The sequence below is a fragment of the Dothidotthia symphoricarpi genome (assembly GCF_010015815.1).
Source record: "Dothidotthia symphoricarpi CBS 119687 unplaced genomic scaffold P153scaffold_15, whole genome shotgun sequence".
In the NCBI taxonomy this organism is placed as follows: domain Eukaryota; kingdom Fungi; phylum Ascomycota; class Dothideomycetes; order Pleosporales; family Dothidotthiaceae; genus Dothidotthia; species Dothidotthia symphoricarpi.
Genome location: NW_022985022.1, coordinates 828,239 through 849,660, shown reverse-complemented (window position 1 = coordinate 849,660; position 21,422 = coordinate 828,239). Strand labels below are relative to the sequence as shown.

At 50.1% G+C, this 21,422-nt stretch overlaps 9 protein-coding genes across 9 annotated transcripts; 6 read left to right on the top strand and 3 right to left on the bottom strand.

Annotated features, from left to right (window-relative positions):
- Window positions 1-447: 447 nt before the first annotated feature.
- Window positions 448-1,494, bottom strand: P153DRAFT_295874 (NAD(P)-binding protein; the record flags this gene model as incomplete). The annotated part of the gene is made up of 4 exons (XM_033664057.1): window positions 448-668; window positions 722-1,167; window positions 1,216-1,306; window positions 1,374-1,494. 4 exons carry the CDS (start codon window positions 1,492-1,494, stop codon window positions 448-450), a joined length of 879 nt encoding a protein of 292 aa, XP_033521762.1.
- Window positions 1,495-1,760: 266 nt separating this feature from the next.
- P153DRAFT_321107 (P-loop containing nucleoside triphosphate hydrolase protein) lies at window positions 1,761-4,116 on the top strand. The gene is made up of 4 exons (XM_033665133.1): window positions 1,761-2,655; window positions 2,738-3,088; window positions 3,194-3,320; window positions 3,377-4,116. The coding sequence occupies exons 1-4, from the start codon at window positions 2,144-2,146 to the stop codon at window positions 4,007-4,009; spliced, it is 1,623 nt and encodes a 540-aa protein (XP_033521761.1). The 5' UTR covers window positions 1,761-2,143; the 3' UTR covers window positions 4,010-4,116.
- A 272-nt stretch (window positions 4,117-4,388) lies between these two features.
- Window positions 4,389-5,982, top strand: P153DRAFT_368677 (uncharacterized protein). Its single transcript, XM_033668576.1, has 2 exons — window positions 4,389-4,628; window positions 4,690-5,982. The coding sequence occupies exons 1-2, from the start codon at window positions 4,463-4,465 to the stop codon at window positions 5,928-5,930; spliced, it is 1,407 nt and encodes a 468-aa protein (XP_033521760.1). The 5' UTR covers window positions 4,389-4,462; the 3' UTR covers window positions 5,931-5,982.
- Window positions 5,983-7,628: 1,646 nt separating this feature from the next.
- Window positions 7,629-8,433, top strand: P153DRAFT_368675 (uncharacterized protein). The gene is made up of 2 exons (XM_033668575.1): window positions 7,629-7,768; window positions 7,821-8,433. The coding sequence occupies exon 2, from the start codon at window positions 8,095-8,097 to the stop codon at window positions 8,308-8,310; it is 216 nt and encodes a 71-aa protein (XP_033521759.1). The 5' UTR covers window positions 7,629-7,768; window positions 7,821-8,094; the 3' UTR covers window positions 8,311-8,433.
- A 95-nt stretch (window positions 8,434-8,528) lies between these two features.
- Window positions 8,529-11,413, top strand: P153DRAFT_321101 (glycoside hydrolase family 94 protein). The gene is made up of 2 exons (XM_033665132.1): window positions 8,529-8,705; window positions 8,769-11,413. Exon 2 carries the CDS (start codon window positions 8,807-8,809, stop codon window positions 11,171-11,173), a length of 2,367 nt encoding a protein of 788 aa, XP_033521758.1. The 5' UTR covers window positions 8,529-8,705; window positions 8,769-8,806; the 3' UTR covers window positions 11,174-11,413.
- Window positions 11,414-13,296: 1,883 nt separating this feature from the next.
- Window positions 13,297-14,524, top strand: P153DRAFT_406686 (NAD(P)-binding protein; the record flags this gene model as incomplete). The annotated part of the gene is made up of 3 exons (XM_033672033.1): window positions 13,297-13,404; window positions 13,490-13,837; window positions 13,890-14,524. 3 exons carry the CDS (start codon window positions 13,297-13,299, stop codon window positions 14,397-14,399), a joined length of 966 nt encoding a protein of 321 aa, XP_033521757.1. The 3' UTR covers window positions 14,400-14,524.
- Window positions 14,525-14,589: 65 nt separating this feature from the next.
- Window positions 14,590-16,287, bottom strand: P153DRAFT_368673 (uncharacterized protein; the record flags this gene model as incomplete). The annotated part of the gene is made up of 1 exon (XM_033668574.1): window positions 14,590-16,287. A coding segment is annotated over one exon (1,589 nt), but the record flags the coding sequence as incomplete, so codon positions are not given.
- A 654-nt stretch (window positions 16,288-16,941) lies between these two features.
- P153DRAFT_368672 (acetyl-CoA synthetase-like protein) lies at window positions 16,942-18,894 on the bottom strand. The gene is made up of 3 exons (XM_033668573.1): window positions 18,797-18,894; window positions 17,272-18,746; window positions 16,942-17,217 (listed from the first exon to the last, which is right to left on the bottom strand). Exons 2-3 carry the CDS (start codon window positions 18,709-18,711, stop codon window positions 17,113-17,115), a joined length of 1,545 nt encoding a protein of 514 aa, XP_033521755.1. The 5' UTR covers window positions 18,712-18,746; window positions 18,797-18,894; the 3' UTR covers window positions 16,942-17,112.
- A 155-nt stretch (window positions 18,895-19,049) lies between these two features.
- Window positions 19,050-21,207, top strand: P153DRAFT_368671 (uncharacterized protein). The gene is made up of 3 exons (XM_033668572.1): window positions 19,050-20,653; window positions 20,701-20,790; window positions 20,842-21,207. Exons 1-3 carry the CDS (start codon window positions 19,505-19,507, stop codon window positions 20,941-20,943), a joined length of 1,341 nt encoding a protein of 446 aa, XP_033521754.1. The 5' UTR covers window positions 19,050-19,504; the 3' UTR covers window positions 20,944-21,207.
- Window positions 21,208-21,422: the final 215 nt, after the last annotated feature.

Genomic DNA, 21,422 nt, shown 5'->3' with positions numbered 1-21,422 from the left:
TGGCATGTGATGCGAGGTGATGTTATGGTGCTTTTCTTTGCATTTTCTTATGTCTTTCATGGGGTTTATTTTGATTTGGGGAGGCTTTCTCTTTGGGGTTCATTTGTTCTCAGAGCATGGTGTTTTTGGAGTTTGGGTGCATCAGTCGATTTTGCAGCATTTTTTAGAGGGAGGATATGCATATTATTGGCGTTGGGATACTGGGGCAGGGAGCTCGAGCTCAAGCTCCTGGCTGGCCTGGGATTCGGGACTGTAAGAGGGGTATGCAAGGGGAGGTATTTCTGTCTTGAATATCATGGTTGTGTAAGCTTTTTGATTGGTGTATGGTATTCAAGGAAGACGGTTTATTGTTGTCGTTATTGTTGTGATCGTTTATTCGTTTCTCATGTGTCTATTTCAGACGTGATCGTACAGAGTGCAAGGTAAAGATTTACCGACATCTCTGACTTATCGTCCAGCAACCACGTTCAGCACACCGCCATCGACGGCAACAACCTCGCCGTTGACGTATCTGTTCTTGGCAAGGAACAAGACAGCTTGCGCCATCTCCTCGTCGCTCCCCGCACGCTCCATCGGGACATGGCCCTTCTCCTGGATCTTCTCGTCGGGCAGCTCAGACTTCTGCTTGTGGTCGCTCTCTGATGTGGTCATCTCAGAGGGGAAGTACCCTAGCAGATGAGTTAGTTCTTTTCTCCTTCCACAAAGTGTTAAGAGAACATACCAGGCGCAATGCTGTTTACGCGAACCTTCATCTTCGTGAACTCGGACGACATGAGTTTCGCCAAGTGCACTGTTCCGCCCTTTGCAGAGTTGTAGCTGAAGTGGCCCTGTGCGTGACGCATGATGCCCGACATGGAGCTGATGACGATGACGCTTGCGGAGAGGTGGCCGTGGCTCTCTGTACCTGCCTGGAGCAGCGGCAGCAATGCAACAGTTGTGAAGTACACAGCGGTAACGTCGGTGTTGTATGTCTCGCTCCAGCCCTCGAATGTCTCGTTCTCAAAGGCTCGCTTCTTGAACTCGGTGGCGGACTCGGTGTCGGGGTCTGCCTTCTCGCTGCTGATGCCGGCTGCGGCGACGAGAAGGTTGATGTGCTTTTCTTTCGAGGAGAGCTCCTTGGACATGGCCTCTAGGTCGGACTTCTTGGTCACATCGTAGGGGCCGAGACTGGACAGATGTTAGTGTTTGGAGGGTGAGTAGAATGGTGATATGTACGGAATGATCTGGCCATCATCATCGGGGCTGTGGGACTTTGCTGCCCGCTCGAGAACTTCTTGGCGTCGACCTGTGATGTATACTTTGGCACCTGTGTGTTATTGGTTAGCTCTGTGTAAATGGTAAGAGGTCAGTGCGAAGTCGGATAGGTTTCCTACCATTGGCAGCCAATCCCTGTGCGCACATCAAACCAATACCAGAACCTCCTCCTGTAACAACGCAGACATAGTCCTTGACCGAGAAGAGCTTCTCTGCGCGGAGGTGGTGAGTTTCAGCCATGGTGTATGAGAGTGTGTATGAGTCGTGTTGTAAATGTGAAGGATGGTGGAATTTTGGTATGCCAAGTATCTCTCTACAATTGAACCGTGGGAAGAACCGAGATTGATTGTAAGCTTTATACCGAGCAACGGATCACGATGTCGTAGAAAAGAATGTTGCGTATGACGTAGCGGAACAGCCTATAAGCTTTCCTCCAAGCGGCTAGCTGCCGTTAGCGCTTTTTGCTGCAGAAGGTGTGGCACGCTTTCAGAAGCTTCAGCCGCAACGCGTCGTCGCGCTTTCAGCATCACGGTCGGAGTTGTCAGGAGGGGTCTTCTTGTGTTCTCACCGTTGCGGACACGTCTCTTTATTCGTTCCTGCTGTTGAACGTTTGAGTTGTTACAGGGGGCTGATGACGTGAAAGACTTTTTGCAGTGCCCTTGCAGTTAATCCCCTCGACGTCTCTTTCATTGATATTCGCAAAAGAACACAATATCGTCTGGCACAGAGGTGTGGTTCAAGTACGAATAGAGTCCCTTCATCAGAGGCTGCCTCGAGACATCTCGAATCCACACGCGTGCGCACTTCCTTCTATCAGCAGGCAACAGACATCACAACTGATTCCCTGAACATCTTCAGACCACTATCCTTAGCCTCGCACCTTGCAATCATGTCGGTGTCATCTTCCACCGAACTGATGGCGCCGAGGTCAATATCCACAGAGCTCAAAGTTTGGCCTGAGCCTCTTGACACCCCCGGATACATCCCGCATCATCTCAAACGAGCAGCAACATCTCAATTTCCGATCATCGAAGTGCTTCAACGTATACTATACCGGCTTCAACCCAGTACCGACCTGGAAAAGGTCTTGGCGTTGGTAGCCATCTACAACGCAACTCAGCCTTTATTTAGACACATAAAAGACCTATTCATATGGTCATTCACAGTTCAGCTGACCATTCCTGAGGTTGATCCTGTCGCCAAGGAGGTGATGGGCTGGATGAGCTCGGAAGTTCTGGCTAAACATTATACGAGAAGCGCCATGATCACAAGCGGAGCATTGTATGATTCCAACGAGGGCCATCAAAACCACCCTTTTGGACCTCGTCATCATCAAAACAGTAAGGCACGGGAGGATGAAGTGCAGTGCCTAAGACCGCCCATCGGAAAGCGCATATTCTGGTAAGCCTACGCCATCACACTTGACTTTAAGCACTGGACACCATTCAGTATCATCTAAACACACTCTTGCTGAAATTGATAGGGTTGGGTACCGTCCGTTCTTATTTTCTCGAGCCGGAGGAGAAGTCTCTCGAAGGTCGGGCGGCAATGTACTTGATAACCAGGGTGAATTGCAGAACGCTTTAACAATAACCACCCTCGGTTGGAACCTGAAACCTCTGCAGGACTTCGCCAACATGTGCCGCGAGCATAAGTTGAAGAATCTCACAGGGACGACGACAGTGTACTTTGCTGAAAGTGGTCGTGGTACTTATAATGGCGTGGAGTGGGCGTCTATTTCCAAAGCCGTACGCAGGCTCGATACGATTGATATGGACGAGAAAACCAAGACCGATATCGTTCGAGATGCGGAGTACTACTATAGTGAACAATCGTAAGTCAACCTGGAAATCTTTAGCGAGCGTTGTGATCAGCATCACATCAGTGAGATGCTTCAACGCACACCTGGCTACATCATGGACAAGCTAACTATCTCCAGCCGCCAATTCTTTGCAGACTGCGGTATACCTTATCGCCGGGGCTATCTATTGCATGGCCCACCAGGCACTGGGAAAAGTTCCTTTAGTGCTGCATTAGCTGGGCACCTCCGATGCGATATTTACCTTGTAAGTTACTTTTGGAAGATTCCTGAGAACCAACAATCCCTGACACTTATGTGCAGATCAACCTCGCAGCCGGCGATATGAACGATGGCAGGCTCCACCGGCTCTTCCTGAGTCTTCCCAGGAAATGCATCGTCGTCATCGAAGACGTCGACTCGGCAGGCATCAACCGTGAGCAGGCTGGTACCGAAGCAGTCGTCAGTGGCGAACATGCACCTCTTCAGTCCATTACTCAGGCACTCCGATCCGTTGTCACACTTAGCGGTTTGCTTAACGCCATCGACGGCAATGCATCCCAAGAAGGTCGCCTTCTCATAATGACTTCCAACCACCCTGATGCCCTTGACCCTGCTCTCCTGCGCCCCGGCCGCATCGACAAGAACATCTACTTTGGCAACATGAACAAGGCCGCAGCGAAGAGCATCTTCCTCCGTCTCATCGGACAATCCGCACTTGCGCACGACGCCGCCTTCACAATGTCTCAAATTGAAGAGGATGCCGCCGAGTTTGCAGAAAAAGTACCGCCAAACGTCTTCACGCCAGCGCAAGTGCAAAATTTCCTCCATGGCTGCCGTGGAAATCCTCAAAAGGCATTAAAGGAAATCGATGCCTGGGTCGAAGAGAATCTCAAGTCGGGAAGACGCAGAACTAGCGACTCGGCGATTCTGGTGGATCGGGAGAGTGAAAAGTGATAGTTATCATGACTATGCCAATTCGAAAATGGTTATGAACATGTGTGAGAGTTTGCTGAGTGATACTCAAACGGAGTAAGCGTTGTTAGGCCAACTGAGCAAAATAGACGAAGCTTGGCGGATGTGTTTCAGCCTTCCCCTGATGTCGCACTGCAGCAAACGATGTCCAATCACCTATTTCTGTGTGCTTCGGCGGACAGCTGAACGACTGCGTTGTGGTGCCATCAGCCAACGTATTTCCAGTCGGTCGATGCCTGAAGACATGAAACAAAACGTGCATGTCGGTATAACCGTGTTTCAGGTGAGTATGCATGCTGACCACTATCTTGTGCAGCTGTCTATCAGCCCTAGTGCTCGTGCTTATTTGGTGACTTTATAGATGAGGTATGTTTGTGCAGCCGATTCCTCTTGTCTCGTTGTGAATTTTTGGCCTGCGTTTGGAAGTCTGATCGCATGATGAACGGTTATGAACATTATAGCGCTGGAACGCAATTCTTACATGATGTTACGATGGGAGGAGGTCCGGAGTCCAACACGAATATTCCGACGCATTTGAGTGCACAGCAAACACAGAGTAGTCCGCAAGGTTTGCCCTGGACTTACCAACAAAAGATTTTGGGTACACATTTTACCCACGCAAAAGACTCACAGTGAGCGAAGCGTACTGACAGGTGACGCAGAGTACCCTGCACACCCTGTCCAATTACCACGTCATCAACCGTCGACCAGCATAAAGCCTCAGCCACTTCTGCACCGACCACATCTGCCAGCATCTACTCCTTCGTCGGTGTCTTCAGTTTGGCGATGGTCGGGCGAAACACTCTTTTCTAAATGGGCAGATAAAGGTTCGACTGCTCCTTCTGCCTCTACATGGTCGAATCATCTAGAGTACCCCAGCGACCATCATATTTTAGGGGCCGGATATCCTACAGACTTCGTCTCGTCACCACCTCCTTCGCACACATCAGATCCGGTCGAAGGGCTCATGTCACCATTATCGCCATCAAAGAATCGGACAACTCACCGCCGGGCCACAAAAGAAAAATCAAAAGATCCATACGCGACGTGTGTTTCGAAAAGCCAGCGATCACGACGTTCCAGCAAACCGCCTAAATACTTCTGTACTGCCTGTGCTGAACCTTTTGTGGAGAAATTTGACTGGAAACGGCACGAGAAAACGTATCAAGAGCGCACAGAAATGTTCAAGTGTGACCTCTGCAACGCGATATATTTTCTGGAGAAAGATTTCGTTCACCATCATGTCAAATGCCATCGGTGTCAAATGTGCTTTGAAAAAGGCCACGTCCAATCGTCTAAGAAGCTGCGCCGGAAAAGAACGGCTTGGGGATGCGGCTTCTGCGTTCATCTCAGCACGAGCTGGAAGGACCGGTGTGAGCACGTTGCGCAGCATTTCGAGACAAAAGGCGTGGACATGTCCAAATGGCTTCACAGCTATGTTATTTATTCGCTTCTTCAACAGCCACCCATCCTTCGCGAATGGAACAAGATCCTCGAGAAAAAACGACACTTTAATCCAACTTTTGGGTGGAATCAGCATTCAACCGGGCGTGTCGAAGGGTATCCTGAGAGTAATCCAACCCCTCACCTTCAGGATCTCCTCGAATACTATACCCCCAATCAGGATGCAGCGGCGCTGGCGTGTCTAGCATACAAGAAAGCAGTGAAAAGGAAAGAGCTTCCCAAGTCGCCTGGTGCGCCGCCTGTTCCACCAAAGGACTATGGCAGTATTCGTGCACCGCCTCTTCAAGATGCAATGAAGGATCGGTTTTCACGGAGTAACTGGAACTTGATCGAGAGTACGATCCAGGAAGATCCTGAGTTACCAACGGACGTTTGCATGCTCGATTACGATTTAATGAATGAAGCATTCCATCATGAGTTTGATACCTTCTACTCATGAAGTGCGGAGTACCTAGATAGTAATTTCTAATGATAATGTTTGTAACACCTCAAATCTTGATATCTGGCGCGTGATCCTACGCTAAAGTCTTGCCCAAGTCGGCAAATCTGCCTCAAAACTTGTCGACTATGTTCACAAGGCTGACTAGGATCTGTGGCTGGAGTCTTGTCTCAATCTCAAACTCCGTTTTCTGTCTCCCAACATATGCGATTCAATCCCATTGGCTCATCTAGGAGTTCCGGTGACCGGTTCACAGCCCGACTAGACATTCTGCCACCCACACACATGCACACCAAAGGTCACCTGAAACAGATCGTAAAACTGTCTGTTCTACCGCACCTCATAAACAAGGCTCTCTTTGACTCCACATTGACGTCTCCCTGATGATACATAAAGTTTCTACTGGTAGATTACTCTTCACCTGAAGCATGACGCCCGCCGGTGTAATGGCACGGCAGCTCAACTGTAGAATCGGGGAGATAGATCTGGTTCAAGGCAGTGATCCGATGTATAGATCTGTGGGAGGTTGGACAAGTGTAGATCAGGCTATATAATGAAGTCTTGCGCATCCAGATAAGCAAAATATCTTACACCTCGGGAGTTTACAATAGCTTGCGCGGCTTTTATCACTTGACTTTGCTTTGGTAAACAAATTTCCTTCGGTTCTCATGTGGATTGGTTCGACTGCTTAGATCCCTGAACTCGTCAAATCAGATGACAGCTATCAAGGTAAGCTATCGCTGTCCTGATTTGTTCACTCTATTCGTTTCGCTGATTCAAGCAGAACCAAGTCAATTCGCGAGATGCAAAAGTGCTCATCACCGTCTACCTCGATTCACCACCACACAAAACATCCCCACCCACTTCACATACGCACAGCAACGTGGAAAGGAGGCAGGAAAGGAGAGAGCTTCGTAATGCTATGATAGAATCATGGCTTGCTGAAACCCCCAAGCAAGAACCCTGGAACGCGTTGACGAGCTCACGGAAAGATTGAAGTTCTTGTAAAAACAACCCCTCGGGACCTAGCGATAAATTGCTGTTATACTCATAGGTAGATCTTAGCCACACCCCTCATAGTTAGTTTCAAGTCGTAATCTAGCTCTTGAGCTCTCAACTACCTTGGTTCTTACTGAGTGTCGATGCACACTTGCTCAGGCCTCTATTTGGGCTTATCTCGTTTGCAAAGGACGTGGCGGTATATCTACTATACGACGGAGCTTCGTCCAGGGAAGCGCAATGGAGCGTGTTGGCGTTACTCATTCCTAAAGCCTGCATAAGGGCTCGAGTAATATACTGATAGTTCTTGCTCAAGTAGTAGCGTTCGCTGCTTCTCCTCGAATGTCCATCCATTGATGTATCAAAATCATTACTACCGTAAAAACCACATCTTAAATAGCATGTAGAGAACTACGCGCAACCCTCCAGCAATTCCGAGACCTCTTCTTCTGTTATAACTTGTCGGCACCTCAACGCGTTATGCTTATCACATTCGGGAACGAGGATACCCTCATATGAACTTGCGAAGATTCACGAGATAGCATATCGGACTGCAAATGAAGCATGAACACCTCTCAGGACGATGAATATTGAGGATTGTGGGTGGCTGGTGACATAATTGGCGCCAGGTTCCTCAACGCGCTAGTGACGCGCTCCAACGCGCTAACCCGGTCTTCTTTCCTTGACCTGCTCAGTTCAGCTCTGTTCACAGTCTCACTCCAATCCATATCGACTCTTTCGGAGTCTTCGTGCTTCAGACAACAAACCCCCGATTCTGATCTTCGACATCGTGTGCTATGATGGCGCGACGCGAAGAGAAATAAAAACTAGATATCATAGTCAGTCCTTCATTACCTTCGCGGCTCGATGCTATGTCCTAACTACCTACAGATGTGATGAATTGCTTGTACCCGTCGATGAGCTGATTCTGCACGTCAAGCAGTATTGTTTGTTTCTTTTCTATCTTTTATTGTGGATCTCATATCCATCACGGGCGTAACGCATTCGTGGTCTACGGACCTCGTCTGCGGGTTCAGCAGCCGGGAGTCTATTCTACATCTTGTTGATGAATGGCTGCTGGACAAAGGCAATGCCCCAGAATGACAGATCTCGGACCCGACGAGCATGAGCTGCCTCGCAGCTGTAGCACGTTGGTGACCGGGAAATGGTGAGCCTCTTTGGCGTTTTTACCCTGCTGCTGCACCCTCTTTGTTCCTGTTTCTTGAAACAGTTGAGCATTGATGGGCGCACGGCATTCAATGGGATTGACGTTCCGTTTCAGTTCATACACATCCCTGCAGGATTCTCCCCACACTATGTTGTTCGTTATTGCGCACTTTTCCTATTCTGTTATTACTTCGGCGGATCGTCTTCCCAATAGAGGAGATCGCAGTCAGACATGAGGCTGATGTTTCGCATATGAGTTTGCTCTTGCTGTGGTTGGAGGACATAGCGGACCGTACAGCCGCTCACAACCAGTACAGACCGAACCCCACCTCGCGATTGATTTAGCCCGAGGCGCGGGTGTTGGTGCAGTTCAGCCTCAATGCTGTTCCTAGTTTATATTACTCAACCTTGTATCACCCCACTCGCGTATTTGCACCGTGCTTTCTCGGTTCACGAGCTGGATACAAAAACGTTACACGCTTTAAGTGTTCATATCTCCCAGGTCGCTACATTTGTCACTCCCATAAGCTGCACGCCATAACCAGATCGCGTACTTAGCCTGCAAAAACCACATATATCTTTAGTCACTGCGTTCATCAACATCTCACAGTGAGTTGCGTACTCTGAGACTCCATACCATCGCTTCAACTTGTCACTAACGGGCTTCCTAAGTTTCCTCTCGGTGATACTAGTACTCGTCAGCATCGATCATGATACGCACGACTCAAAATGGTGAACGATGCGAGCTCACTAGCCCTACTGCCATGCCTAAAGCAGGCGGCTTTCTCTGGAATCAGCGGATGATGATTCAAATGACCTGTCGCGGCTACGCTACCGCACAATACATGCAGCCGGAGCCGGCGAAATATGCGCATGCACCGAATCTGGAGGCAAAAACATTCATGCAGCCAGAGCAGAGCTATTACACACATCATCCTGGTCGTTTTGTATACATCAAAGATGAAGAGACAGGTGATATCTTCTCGGCGCCTTACGAACCGGTGCGAGCTAGCCTGGATCTGTTTGTGTTTTCTGTAGGCAAGAGCGACGTTTCATGGACAGCGGAAAAGCTCGGAGTTCGCGTGGAGATGAGTTTTCTACTTCCGACAGACGATGTCGCTGAGCTGTGGACTGTCAAAGTGACCAACTTGTCAGGTCGTGCCCGCAAGTTGAGCATATACCCATACTTCCCTTTAGGCTACATGTCTTGGATGAACCAGGAGGCGGAATGGAGCGACAAGGTGGGAGGTATCGTTGGCAGTAGTAAGACACCGTATCAGAAAGCAGAAGATTACCCAAAGACAAAGTATTTGAAGGACAAGACATATTTTCTCTGCGAATCACCTCCAGTTGCATGGGAAGCAAGGCAAGAGACGTTTGAGGGCGAAGGCGGATTGCATGCTCCATCAGCCATGATGGAGCCGCAGTTGAGCAATAGTGATGCGCGCTACGAGACTCCCACAGCCGTAGTGCAGTACCGCGTCAACCTGACAGCCGATACTAGCAAAGAGTACCGATTCCTCTTTGGACCAGCTTTTGACGATGCGGAGATTCTGAATATGCGCGAAACTTATCTGAGCCAAGAAGCATTCGCACAAGCTGCGAAGGACTATGCGAGCTACATCGAGCAAGGGAGCGGTTGCTTGCGTATCGAAACGCCAGACAAAGACCTCGATAATTTCGTCAACCACTGGCTACCGCGACAAATGTACTATCATGGTGACGTAAATCGTCTGACGACCGATCCTCAAACGCGTAACTACCTGCAAGACAACATGGGAATGAGCTTCATCAAGCCGGAAATATGTCGTAAAGCCATACTCACCGCTGTCAGCCAACAAGAAGAAACTGGAGCCATGCCTGATGGTATCTTACTCATTGAAGGCGCAGAACTGAAGTACATCAACCAAGTTCCTCACACAGACCATTGTGTCTGGCTTCCCATCGCCCTGGAAATCTACCTCAGTGAGACTGGCGATTATGCGTTGCTAGGCGAGCAAGTAACAAGTATACATGGTGACGTTTACACGGTTTTCGAACGCTTCCAACGAGCGATGGACTGGCTGCTCTCCGACAACGCCCGCGACCATCGAGGTTTATCTTATATTGCACAGGGCGACTGGTGTGATCCGATGAACATGGTTGGACCCAAAGGCGTCGGTGTATCGGGCTGGCTCACTGTCGCTACTGCATATGCAGTCAATCTCTGGGCTGCTGTGTGCGAACAAGCTGATCAGCCTGACATGGCAGCAAGATATCGTAAAGAAGCTCAGATAGTGAATGATTCAGCCAACAAGCATCTTTGGGACGGCAACTGGTACTCACGAGGTATCACTGATGCTGGGGTGACCTTTGGCATCAAAGAGGACAAAGAAGGATGTATATGGCTTAACCCGCAAGCGTGGAGCATTCTCGGCGGCGCAGCATCGCCGGACAAGATTTCCAGGCTTCTTACCCAAGTTGACAAGCATCTCAAGACGCCATATGGAGTGGTCATGTTTGCTCCCCCATTTACGGCGATGAGAGAAGATGTGGGTCGTGTAACACAAAAGTATCCAGGTCAAGGCGAAAATGGATCTGTGTACAATCACGCCTCTTCTTTCTATTCATGGGCACTTTACGAGATAAACGAGCCTGACCGCGCCTTCGAAGTCCTGCGAAAGATGATTCCAGGCCCAGATGAGGAAGACCGTCTCCAACGCGGCCAGCTCCCTGTATTCATTCCTAATTACTACCGTGGCGGCCATGGTATCCCGCACCTTGAGCGTACAGCAGGACGAAGCTCCCAGCTTTTCAATACAGGTACAGTGAGTTGGGCGTACAGATGTTTCATCGAGGGCTTGTGTGGAATGAGGGGGGTCAAGGAAGGATTGAGGATTGAGCCAAAATTACCGAGTATGTGGGATGGAATGAAGGCCACACGATTATTTAGGGGTGCGACGTACAAGTTGGACGTAAAGCGCGCGGATGTGGAGAGTATGAAAATCTTTGTCGATGGCAGGGAACTGGAAGGACTTGTTATCGAAGATGTCGAAGCCGGGGGAACATATCACGTGGAGGTGTTGTTGTCGAAGTGAGCAGAGAATCAAGACTCGTGGTTGGGCTAGTTTTGGGAGAAGATTTTTCAGCTCAGCTTTCAGTACAGAAGCCTCTATGACATATTTCAAAACGGCGATGTTCAATGTACGCCATCATGGGAGCCTTTGAACCCGTCTAACATTTCGCCTCCAATTCAAATAATTAGGGCGGGCACTATTCGGTGTAGTCAAAATTCTATTCAGTGTAGCGATGCCTGTTACTAAGGCTTAGAGACGAGCTTTTCCTCTATAGTATGTGCGGTAATTAATCTAGAATTGTACATAAATGCAACGTGTTTGTAAAGCTTTAAAGTAGTAATATAGGGTAGAGCGCTGCAGATAGTGTTGTACTAACCGTAACGTCTTAATGTAGTATTAGAATCTAGGGTTTACACGTGCTAGAGCACTGCTAAGCCTTCCTAATCTAGTTATGCTTTAGAACCTATTAATTGTAGGTAGATTTCTAGAAGACTTTGAGACGAAAAGCTCGTCTCTACGCCTCAGTGACAGGCATCGCTACACCGAATAGAATTTTGACTACACCGAATAGTGCCCGCCATAATTAGCTCTTCCACCTGTGACTTACGTCGAAATCACACGGATATTGTATCAGTATCTTGCACACGTGGTTTGCGTCATAACATCGAGAACGCGCGGATGCCGTCCTGAGCTCGTATTGAGGAAAGCTTGTTCCATTGTCCCTGATTAAGTGTTCGAAACCATGGCGTGTTTCTATCTTGAATCGGTCGTGCCGCTAGATCTTCAACTTCTGAATCATCTACAGTCATACTTTTACACTTACTACAGCTCGACTTCCACTGGCGCATGCCCAGCAGACCTGAAGGGCACATATGAGTATCCCCACCTTATTGTGCCCGTCAATCGCCAGCAGCCCAGTAAAGCCTCCGGCACATCCTGCTTCGGCACTATAAACAACACCACATGCAGCATATCTAACTTCGACATCCCCATATCTTAAGAGCTGGAGGGGAAAAATATTTTTGCAGCGAATGAAGGTAACCTTTTGATAAGTCGAAAATCATCCGTCGTAGCAGAATTTCGCAACTGGGCTACAAGATCGAAAACTACAAGTTCAGCTGCATAGGCATATGCACTGGTCCTACACTAGTTGTACACAAGCTTTGCGTGTAGTTATCGAACCATTTAAGATTATGCTCCTTCCCCATATGTTGACTAATTGAGAGCTGATTCGACTTGCCTTTCTGGAGTGTGAATAGCCACCTAGGCGCTGTAAAAATGTCCGGAAATGTTAAGTCATGCAGCGTGGCCGCGGAGGGTATTGTACTTTAGTGGCGCTATGTCAAAAATGGATTTCGGACGTAGCATGCAGGGGCGACCCCGCTGGAAGATGAAAGACCGAAAGAAAGTAGCTCATTCCTTACCTCACACCTCAAGCCCTGTCCTGTGGGGGGGGGCAAAAATACAAGGTCAAAAACATACAACAGCGGGAATTCGCTAATTGTCACCAACCCAGCTACTAATCCACCGGTACACTGCTTGAGTACAGCTGAGCGAACGGGAAGCTCTATTTTCAGTGTCCTATGGTCGTATGTGACAGTTTTGGCAAACTTAGTAGTAAATGTTCGCGATGATCATCGCAGACTTGGAAAAGAAACTCTGGAACCTCAAGCAACCTATCAAGGTGGAAAAAACATTGGCCGAACTACACAATCTTCGGGATTTCCCCGCTATACAATCAAACAACATACTATATACTGCTGTCATAACTTCAGTAACCTCAGAAAAAAGAAATGTTGAGAAGTTTGTTTTTGTTTTCACCATCTGGTTTTCACCGCCCTTGCAAACAAACATCAGCCTCCACGGTCAACAATACGTCACACATCGTGGATGCGACTTCCCGCAACCCCGTTGGACCTGACTAGCTGAATCCAGCACATTGCATGGTAGAAGAGGAACAAACAAACCCTTTTCACCGTGAGCGCGCATCATCGACCGGCATAAGGTCATGCAACGTCACGGTGATGACTAGGTAGTGAAGTAGTCTAATGCAGGTACAAAATAACTCTCCGCAGTCTCCTTCTTCCTGTCAACGCACATCTTTCTGCTGATCACATCACCATACAGCGCAAACATCAGCAACAATGACACGCAACATCTGCATCACAGCCTCAGATGGCCACACAGGCTTTCTCATCGCTGAGCTGATTCTCACAAACAGTGACTTCAAGAGCAAGGTCGACTCTGTCAGCGTTCTTTCGCTTCATCCTCACTCGGCGAAGGCCAAGGAGTTGCAACAGATGGGCAAGTCACACTAATCCGCTGGTAAAAGCTGAGCTGACATGCCAAACTACAGGAGCAGTAATCATTCCGCACAAGCCTGGTCGTGAGCGCGAGATGGTCAAGACTCTCACGGAATCCGGTTGCGACACTGTGTGCTTGATCCCACCTGCTCACAAGGAGAAGTACGACATCACCGTCGAACTCATCAATGCGACCAAGAAGGCGAACGTGCCCAACGTGCTCTTCATCTCCTCTGCCGGTTGTGATGTTGCTGAGCGCGACAAGCAGCCCCATCTTCGCCAGTTCATCGATCTCGAAGGCTTGGTCATGGCTAGCAAGGGCGACGGAAGTACGTCAACTGGACACTCACCGTGCATCATCCGCGCCGGCTTCTATGCTGAGGTTTGTTCCTCACTTCTTCATAACCCCAAAACCATGACTGACGGCAAAATAGAACTTTCTCACCTTTGCTCCTCAAGCACAGAAGGACGGTATTCTTCCCATTCCAATCGGAACCAACCATCTCATGGCCCCTGTTGCGTTGGGAGATGTCGCTCAACTCGCCGCCCACGTGCTCACCGGCCAAGGCGAAAATGGGTTCAACGACCGTGACCGCGGCCAGCTTATGGTCCTGACTGGTCCCCGGCTGTGCACGGGCAGCGAGCTAGCTGAAGTTGCGTCTGAGGTCTTGGGCGTTGAGATGCAGTTCGAAGACGTCACCGAGTCCGAGGCTAAGAAGGTGTTCAAGGCGCAGAGCGACAGCGATCCTAGTGAGCTGCTGTACCTGCTTGAATACTACAGCTTGGTGCGTGAGGGCAAGACGAACTACATCTCTACGAATGCGTTTGTGAACGTCACGGGCAACCATCCACAGGAGCCTCATGACTTCTTCAAATCCTACGCCGAGTCTTTCTTGCCGAAGGGTCAGACTGACGGACATGCGTCGAAGAAGAGGAAGACCTAAATCACGGCTTAGTCTGCACCGCGATACGCGACGAAATGGTCGTCTGGTATGATGGGATCTTGACCGTTCCGCTTTTCCATTTGGGTTTGTCAACTCGTCTAGGATAGAACGTCGATTCTGGAACGGGACTGGAGTTTTAAAGTTTATCAATGGATGGTAGCTCAGACTGACCGGACATATCAAAACACAATCGGGTATTCAAATGTAAAACTGCACACTGCCACAAACTCGATACTGTTCAAGCTTCATGCTCATTGTGATGAGAGTGAACATTACCAATAAGTCTTCTCAACCCCTCGCTATCCATTACGCACGCTCCGTTCGAAAGCTGACCCCAGCATCCTTCTAAACACACTCTTCCTCTTCTCCTTCTTCCCCGTTTCTATCACTACATTATCACCCTCTTTCCTTGTCTTCTGATTGACACTCTGCCCTTGTCTTTTCTCCTTAACGATCTTCTCCTGCGCTTTCTCCCAAAAACCCCCTTTCGTGTCACGCTCTCGAACCGTATTCCCAAACCACTTATGCCATTCTTCCTCGTCCCACCCACCGCTCCTCGACCCCCACTTATCAGAAATAACCTTCTCGAGCGCTTCAACCTCCGCTCTCGAACACGAAGGGCAAAGCGACTGAAGCGGCAGCAGCGACGAGTGACGACGCGTCGCATAAAACGCGTGAATATAATTAGCGAATGGCGAGTAGAACGGCGCGGTACAATCTTTCTTCGTGCAGGGCCGCGGTGTGTACCGCCAATCCCAACTCCACTCCCCCGGGTCTTTCTCCGCCTCCTTGCCCTTTGGACTCAATGCGCTCTTTGCAGGCCCGAGTACTCGCATCTTCATCCCGTCGTCCAGCGCGCGCCCCGCCCCTCGCCTCTCATCCCTGAAGTGCTTGAGGAAGTCGTCGAATTCTACGGAAATGGCGCCAAGTGTCTTGCGGCCGGCGCTTTGTCGCATGCGCTCCCACTCTTCTTTGCATATGGCGTTCGCATCCTTCAGGTCTTTGGTGGCGTGGCGCGGACAGTATACTTGGTGGCGAGAGAGTAAATAGGGTTCTTGGGGGTGGTAGTACGTTGGACCTGCTTGGGCGTGAGAGTAGTGCGTTGTGCATCCTGGGTAGAGGCAGGGTATATGATTCCGCAGGGGGTTGTATTGGGCTTCGAGACCGGATGCAGTTGAATGAGCGGGTGGAAATAGTGCTCCAGGCGCGGACTGGATTGACGAGTTTGAGATTGTGGACCCGCAGGATGTTGTGCGGGCGCCTGGAGACAATCTTGGGGGTATAGAGCGCGCTGGCGGCGGGATGCTAGACCATCTAGGATCTAGCAGTTGATGTTGGACAGGGGCGGAAAGGCGTCTGTCGAGTTTCTGCCTCGTCTGCTGGGCCGAGCCGACACGAGCTGGTGGTATTACGCCGCCCATGCTTGGATTTGACATGCTACGTGCAATGTGGAGATGTCGAGGTGTAAGCCGTGGATTTACCATGGGGTTGAATCCTTCTAGTTGTTGTCTGGCTTCTGGCCTGGATATTGGTTCTGGGTCCAGGAAGCGTACTGTGGGTGGTACTGATCTCCTGTTCAGGTTTGCTCCTACAGATTCCATGGGCTTGAAATTGGGTTTCATGGACGAGCGTTTTGGTCTGCTAGTTGGAGCCGACGACATGGAGGACGAAGTGGATGACGGTGAAGAAGCATTAAATTCATTAAATAGCGACGATGCAGTAGAACGTCTCGTCGAAGTTGGCGTAGTGTTGTCAATGGAGGCTGGAGTCGACATTGCGTAGGGTTGTACTAAGCTACTCGGTGAGCAAGCTGTCGAGAGGCTGTAGGCGAAATGTCCTCGGGAGACTGAGTTTTGTAAAATCTCGAAATGAGGCTCGCAATGCATGGTGTCATCTGATTTTGATTGAACGGGCTGAAACGCAATGCTTATGCCTGGCTGGGATTAATCCGGGTAGTTGCCTATTCGAGCCAAGTTTACCGGCTGATCGATGAATATCCGGGAAATTGTACCCACGGTAATGAAAATCAGCGAATTTGAGGAGACCCTGCGGATCATATGGCGATGGAGTAATGAAACTTCGAATTAGAGACGCGCAATGAGAGGGATGAGGCCAGCAAATGTGCAATGTCTGGTTGGGTGAAGGACGAAGCTTGACCAAACTCCTAATATGCGAGACATCTTGTACAACGACTCAAAATAGAGGCAGCGATTAGACGAACAACATGTGGGGCTGGAAAATCCCCACAATGCTTGAACATGCTTACGCAGCTATGCTCGTTAGACGCGCTGTCAATTCGTCCGCAATCAACCATGCAGGAGTGTTATTCGGCAAACAAAACCGTTCGTTCCATGGGTCAAGCATGGAATCTGACTGGTTGAGCTTGTGAGCAGATGGCTTTTCGTGCATAGCGCCTAAACGAAGCGTATTTTCCCAACGTGTCAGGATTCGACCCGAGTTGGAGCCCATGGCGGCACGGTTGGTGAGATATCAACTCACTGGGGAAAGATGCAGTATTCGTGCATGAGGCTGCATAGAAAAATCGGTAGCATTTGTGGAAAATTGCGGAGAAGCTGCGCGATGTCGCGATTTAATCTATTCGTGCAACGGAGGAAAACCATCTAGAGCAGATCTACCCAAGGACTCTATCGACCGTCTAAAAATAGCAAGAACGTACAGTACATCGCAGGCTTGTATGGACAAGGGAGGAAGTTTATAGCTTAGCCTTTGGCTGCTCTTGCTTTAGCATGGCTTCGGCAACAAGGCGTCTTTGGATTTTGCCAGTCGCCGTCTTTGGCATGATATCGGTGAAGAAGATCTGTGGCATGTCAGCTCGTGCCACAGGCTTCGGTATTACTGGATAAAACTGTACCTTTTTCGGCAACTTAAACTTGGCGACGCGGTCCGCCAGCCAGGTCTTCAGCTCTTGAGCGCTAAGCTTCTGACCCCCCTTCACCACGATGGAGAGGCCAACATCTTGGCCGTACATCTCATCTTCAATCGCGAAGCTGACAGCTTCGGACACGGCAGGGTGTTGCGCAATGACATTGTCGAGCTCAATCGGGCTGATTTTCTCGCCACCCTTATTGATCAACTCCTTGATCCTACCGGTAATAATTACGTAACCCTCTTCGTCTTTCTTGCCTTGATCTCCTGTGCGGAAGAAGCCACCCTTGGTAAAAGAAGAAGCATTCGCAGATGGATTGTTGAGGTAGCCTTTCGTGACATTCTCACCACGAATGCAGATTTCAGCTTCCTTGCCTTGAGGAACCTCGTCACCATTATCGTCGAGAATCTTGACTTCTACGCCCTGGCCAAGTCCTACGCTGCCGGGCTTGCGCTTGTTCGGAGGCAAAGGGTTACTCGTCATCTGATGCGAGGCCTCGGTCATGGCGTATGCCTCCAGTACAGGCGCACCAAGAGCCTTCTCGAGCTCATGGAACGTCTTCGGCGAAAGAGGCGATGAACATGAACGGATGAAGCGGATTTCCGGCACTGGGCTAGGAAGGGGGCTCTTGAGCAAGATCTGGTGGATGGTGGGAACGGCGGTATACCAGTTCGCCTTGTGCGCATTGAAGTCTTTCCAGAATTCAGATGCGGAGAACTTTGGTGGTACGACAACCGAGCCTCCAGAGGCCAAGGGTGCAAGGAAACCAGCGAGGAGACCATGAACGTGGAACAAGGGCATTACCAGCATGGTGCGGTCTTTCGGCGTCAGCTCATAGGTCGCCTGCACGTTCTTCATGGTTCGAAGAAGATTACGGTGCGTAAGCGGAACAGCCTTTGGCCGTCCAGTTGTGCCGCTGGTGTGTAGTACCAAGGCGACATCATCTGGCTGCGCCGTCTGCACAGGTACGCTCTTGCCACCTAATTTACCAGCTTCTTTGACGTCCAAAACAACCTCCGTGCCGTTGTAATAGCACTCCGCAATAGCCGCATTATATTTCCTCGCCGCCCTCACTGCTGCGGCATCCTGCGCAAATGCGCCCTTGGGAACCAGCGCAATAGCAGAACTGAGATCGTCGATGTAAAACTCGAATTCCGACTGCTTGTACGCTGGATTTAGGGGAGCCGCGATTGCTCTCTGCCACGATGCAGCAATGAAGGAGACGATGAACTCATACGTGTTGGGCAGCGCGATAGACACGGCTGCTTGCGCGCTCACGCCAGCCTTCGCCAACTGCTGTTGGAAAGCCTTCACGTCGGCAGCGAGCTTCTGGTACGAGACAGTCAGGGCGGGTGAGCCGGGGACGATGACGGCGGTCGATGGAGAGTCCTTCGAAAAGGCGTTCTCCAATGTGGTCGGAGCCATTATGAGGTTATTAGAGATAAAGAGATAACTGAGCACTTGGTTGATTAGCTTCAGCGCCTGGAATGCGCAGTGGACATGCAAATACCTTGGAACTTCCTAAGACAAACTGCAAACTCTATCGGTCTATGACGTTCAACAACTGCTCAGGCGCAAGATGAAAGAAATTAACATTTCTCCGGCCCCTATCTCATTGTTGATAGCATGGATGACGCGATCCAAGCCTAAAACACATCACGTGTCTAATGATTGCTTGGCGTGGGGAACGCGAACTCCACGAGGTCACGCTTTCCTCATTCGACATTCTAACAAGCCACCTGCACATCCCACCATCTTCAGCACTACGCGCACCAGGCACTTGTCTCTGGCAGCCACCTATTCTTGTATCTGACGACTTATTTCCAACATCTTGCAGCGGTCTCCGTTTGCAGCGACGTGCAGCAGTTGTCGTCTTTCACTGCAGCGTCTACGCGGCCGTTCTTGCTAACATGGCCGATCAGCAACCACAGAAAACGCAAGGCCTACCCAACCCCTATGGACTACCCAACCCGTACGCCCGGACGGGCCTTCCCAATCCATATGCTCATGCGACTGTCGCCTCCGCTGCGCCTGTCAAGTTCTCAGCGGAACAGGCAAAGGCCGAGCAGAAGAAAGCACCTGGTATCTACTTGATTTGCTCCATGCCTCACCGTTCAACCACAACTCATGTGATCGTGTAGCATCTCACTTTCACAACCCGCACAACATCAAGCGCCCCCAGGCCAAAAAAGCTGGTCCCACTGTGAAGAAGCCACTCATGCCTGTGGCATCATCAAGCTCCTCGGATCCCGCCCCGACTGCTACTACGACACAGCAACATGGTATCGACTGGTACCGGAGCACTGCCGACGATGATGCTGCTGTTATTGAAGAGAGGAGGCAGCGCCAGTGGGAGGATAAGCAGAAGAAGAAAGAGATGAAGAAATTCCAGAAGCAATTTGGATACTGGAACCCCCAGGCCCCGCATAAGCCTGAGCGATACTCGAACCTCAAAGCGTACAGGGCCAGTGGTGGATACAGACGCAAAATAGAAGACTTCAATGCTTTCTTGCGCGGAGCCGCTGGACAAGCATCCAAATCTCGCGACGACAGTGAAACTTCCAATGCCTCTCGACCTGGCTCTTCGTCAAGCTCGAAAGCTCCAACCTCGGCTCCCAAATCTATGTTTGCCCCGCCGTCCTTCTACGACGCACCAACTGCGAACATCCCAGACGATGACTCGGACGACGATGAGTATGCTCGGCGCATGCCTCTTCCTCCACAACAGAACGACGCTATTCCACCGCCTCCTCCATCTACAGAAACACAGCACCTAGTTCCTCCGCCGCCACCCCCAGCACCCACCAATACGCTTCCACCACCCCCGCCAGCTCCATCAGCCGACGCCCCTGGTACTTCCACATCTTCGAATACGCCCTACCACAGCGCAACGATATCCGCGCCTCCAGTCCGCTACGCCAATGCAACGATATCCGCGCCCCCTGTTCGCTACGAACGTCCTGATGTACCCATGGCAGATGCCGAGAATGAACCAGTATACGAGGAGCGCCCTGCCAAGCGGCCCAAGATCAGTAAAGCAGAAGCTATGATGGCCAAAATGGGTTATGTCAAGGGCCAAGGTCTAGGAAAGAACAACGACGGTGTGGTCACTCACCTCGAGGTCAAGAAGCGAAAAGTGCCACAAGGAACCGCTGGCTTCGACGACGATGGGGCGAAAATCAAGTCTCAAATGGTCTGGGACGTGCATGGAGGTCTGCGGAATCAGCAAGATGAGCCGAGCAAGTTTGGCGCGGAGTCGTGCGTTGTCGTTACCTGGGGTTGCGTGGACGGCGTTGATTGGGATGAGAATCGCGAACGGAACGACGGAGGTATTCGGCAGGACATGGGCGAGGTTTTCAGCAGCAAGGTACGTCTTCCTGCACTTCTGTGGTACCACATGCTAACAGCGCTTAGTTTGGTCCTGTTGAACACATCCAAATCGACGAATCCAACAAGGACGGCGTCGTGTACATCTTATTCGAATCAGTCATGAGTGCCCTCAACGTAGGTCTACATATCCTCTTCGTTTTGATCAGTTCTAACATGCGCTTGCAGGCCGTCAATCGATTCGACGAGGGCTACGAGTACAGAGGCAGGAAGATTCGCGCCCACTACTACGACGAACGCAAATTCCACGCCGGCATTTATGAGCACTAAGAGGACGGCGTTCCCCGGCTCTTGCAAGGATGATGCGCCGTCGCAGCAATTCGTTGCATGTTTTACTAGGGTGTGGCTATATCTGCGTGTTCTTGGATGGCCAAGGGTGCTCCATCTGAGAAGTGTGGTATATATGGGTCTAGCGATATTCCACCATTTATTTGTTCGTTTGTATGAATATTCAGCTCTATTGAATCGCAACAGAACGCAACGTTGTCTCGAAGTATACTCAACATCTATAACAATCCTGTTCACCAACGCATCCAAAAGAAAATAGTATGAAATCTCACATTGTAGTACAGAGTCGAACAAGTGAAAAGCGCCCGTGGCAGACAAACAGACAGACAGACAGACATAATCCCCCCCACTCAATCTATTTTTCGTCAATAGCTCTCGATACGATACGCCAGCCCGCTGATAATCGGCACAAGAAACATTTCATCCATCTAAAAGAACCCCCCACCATCCCAAAAGCAGAC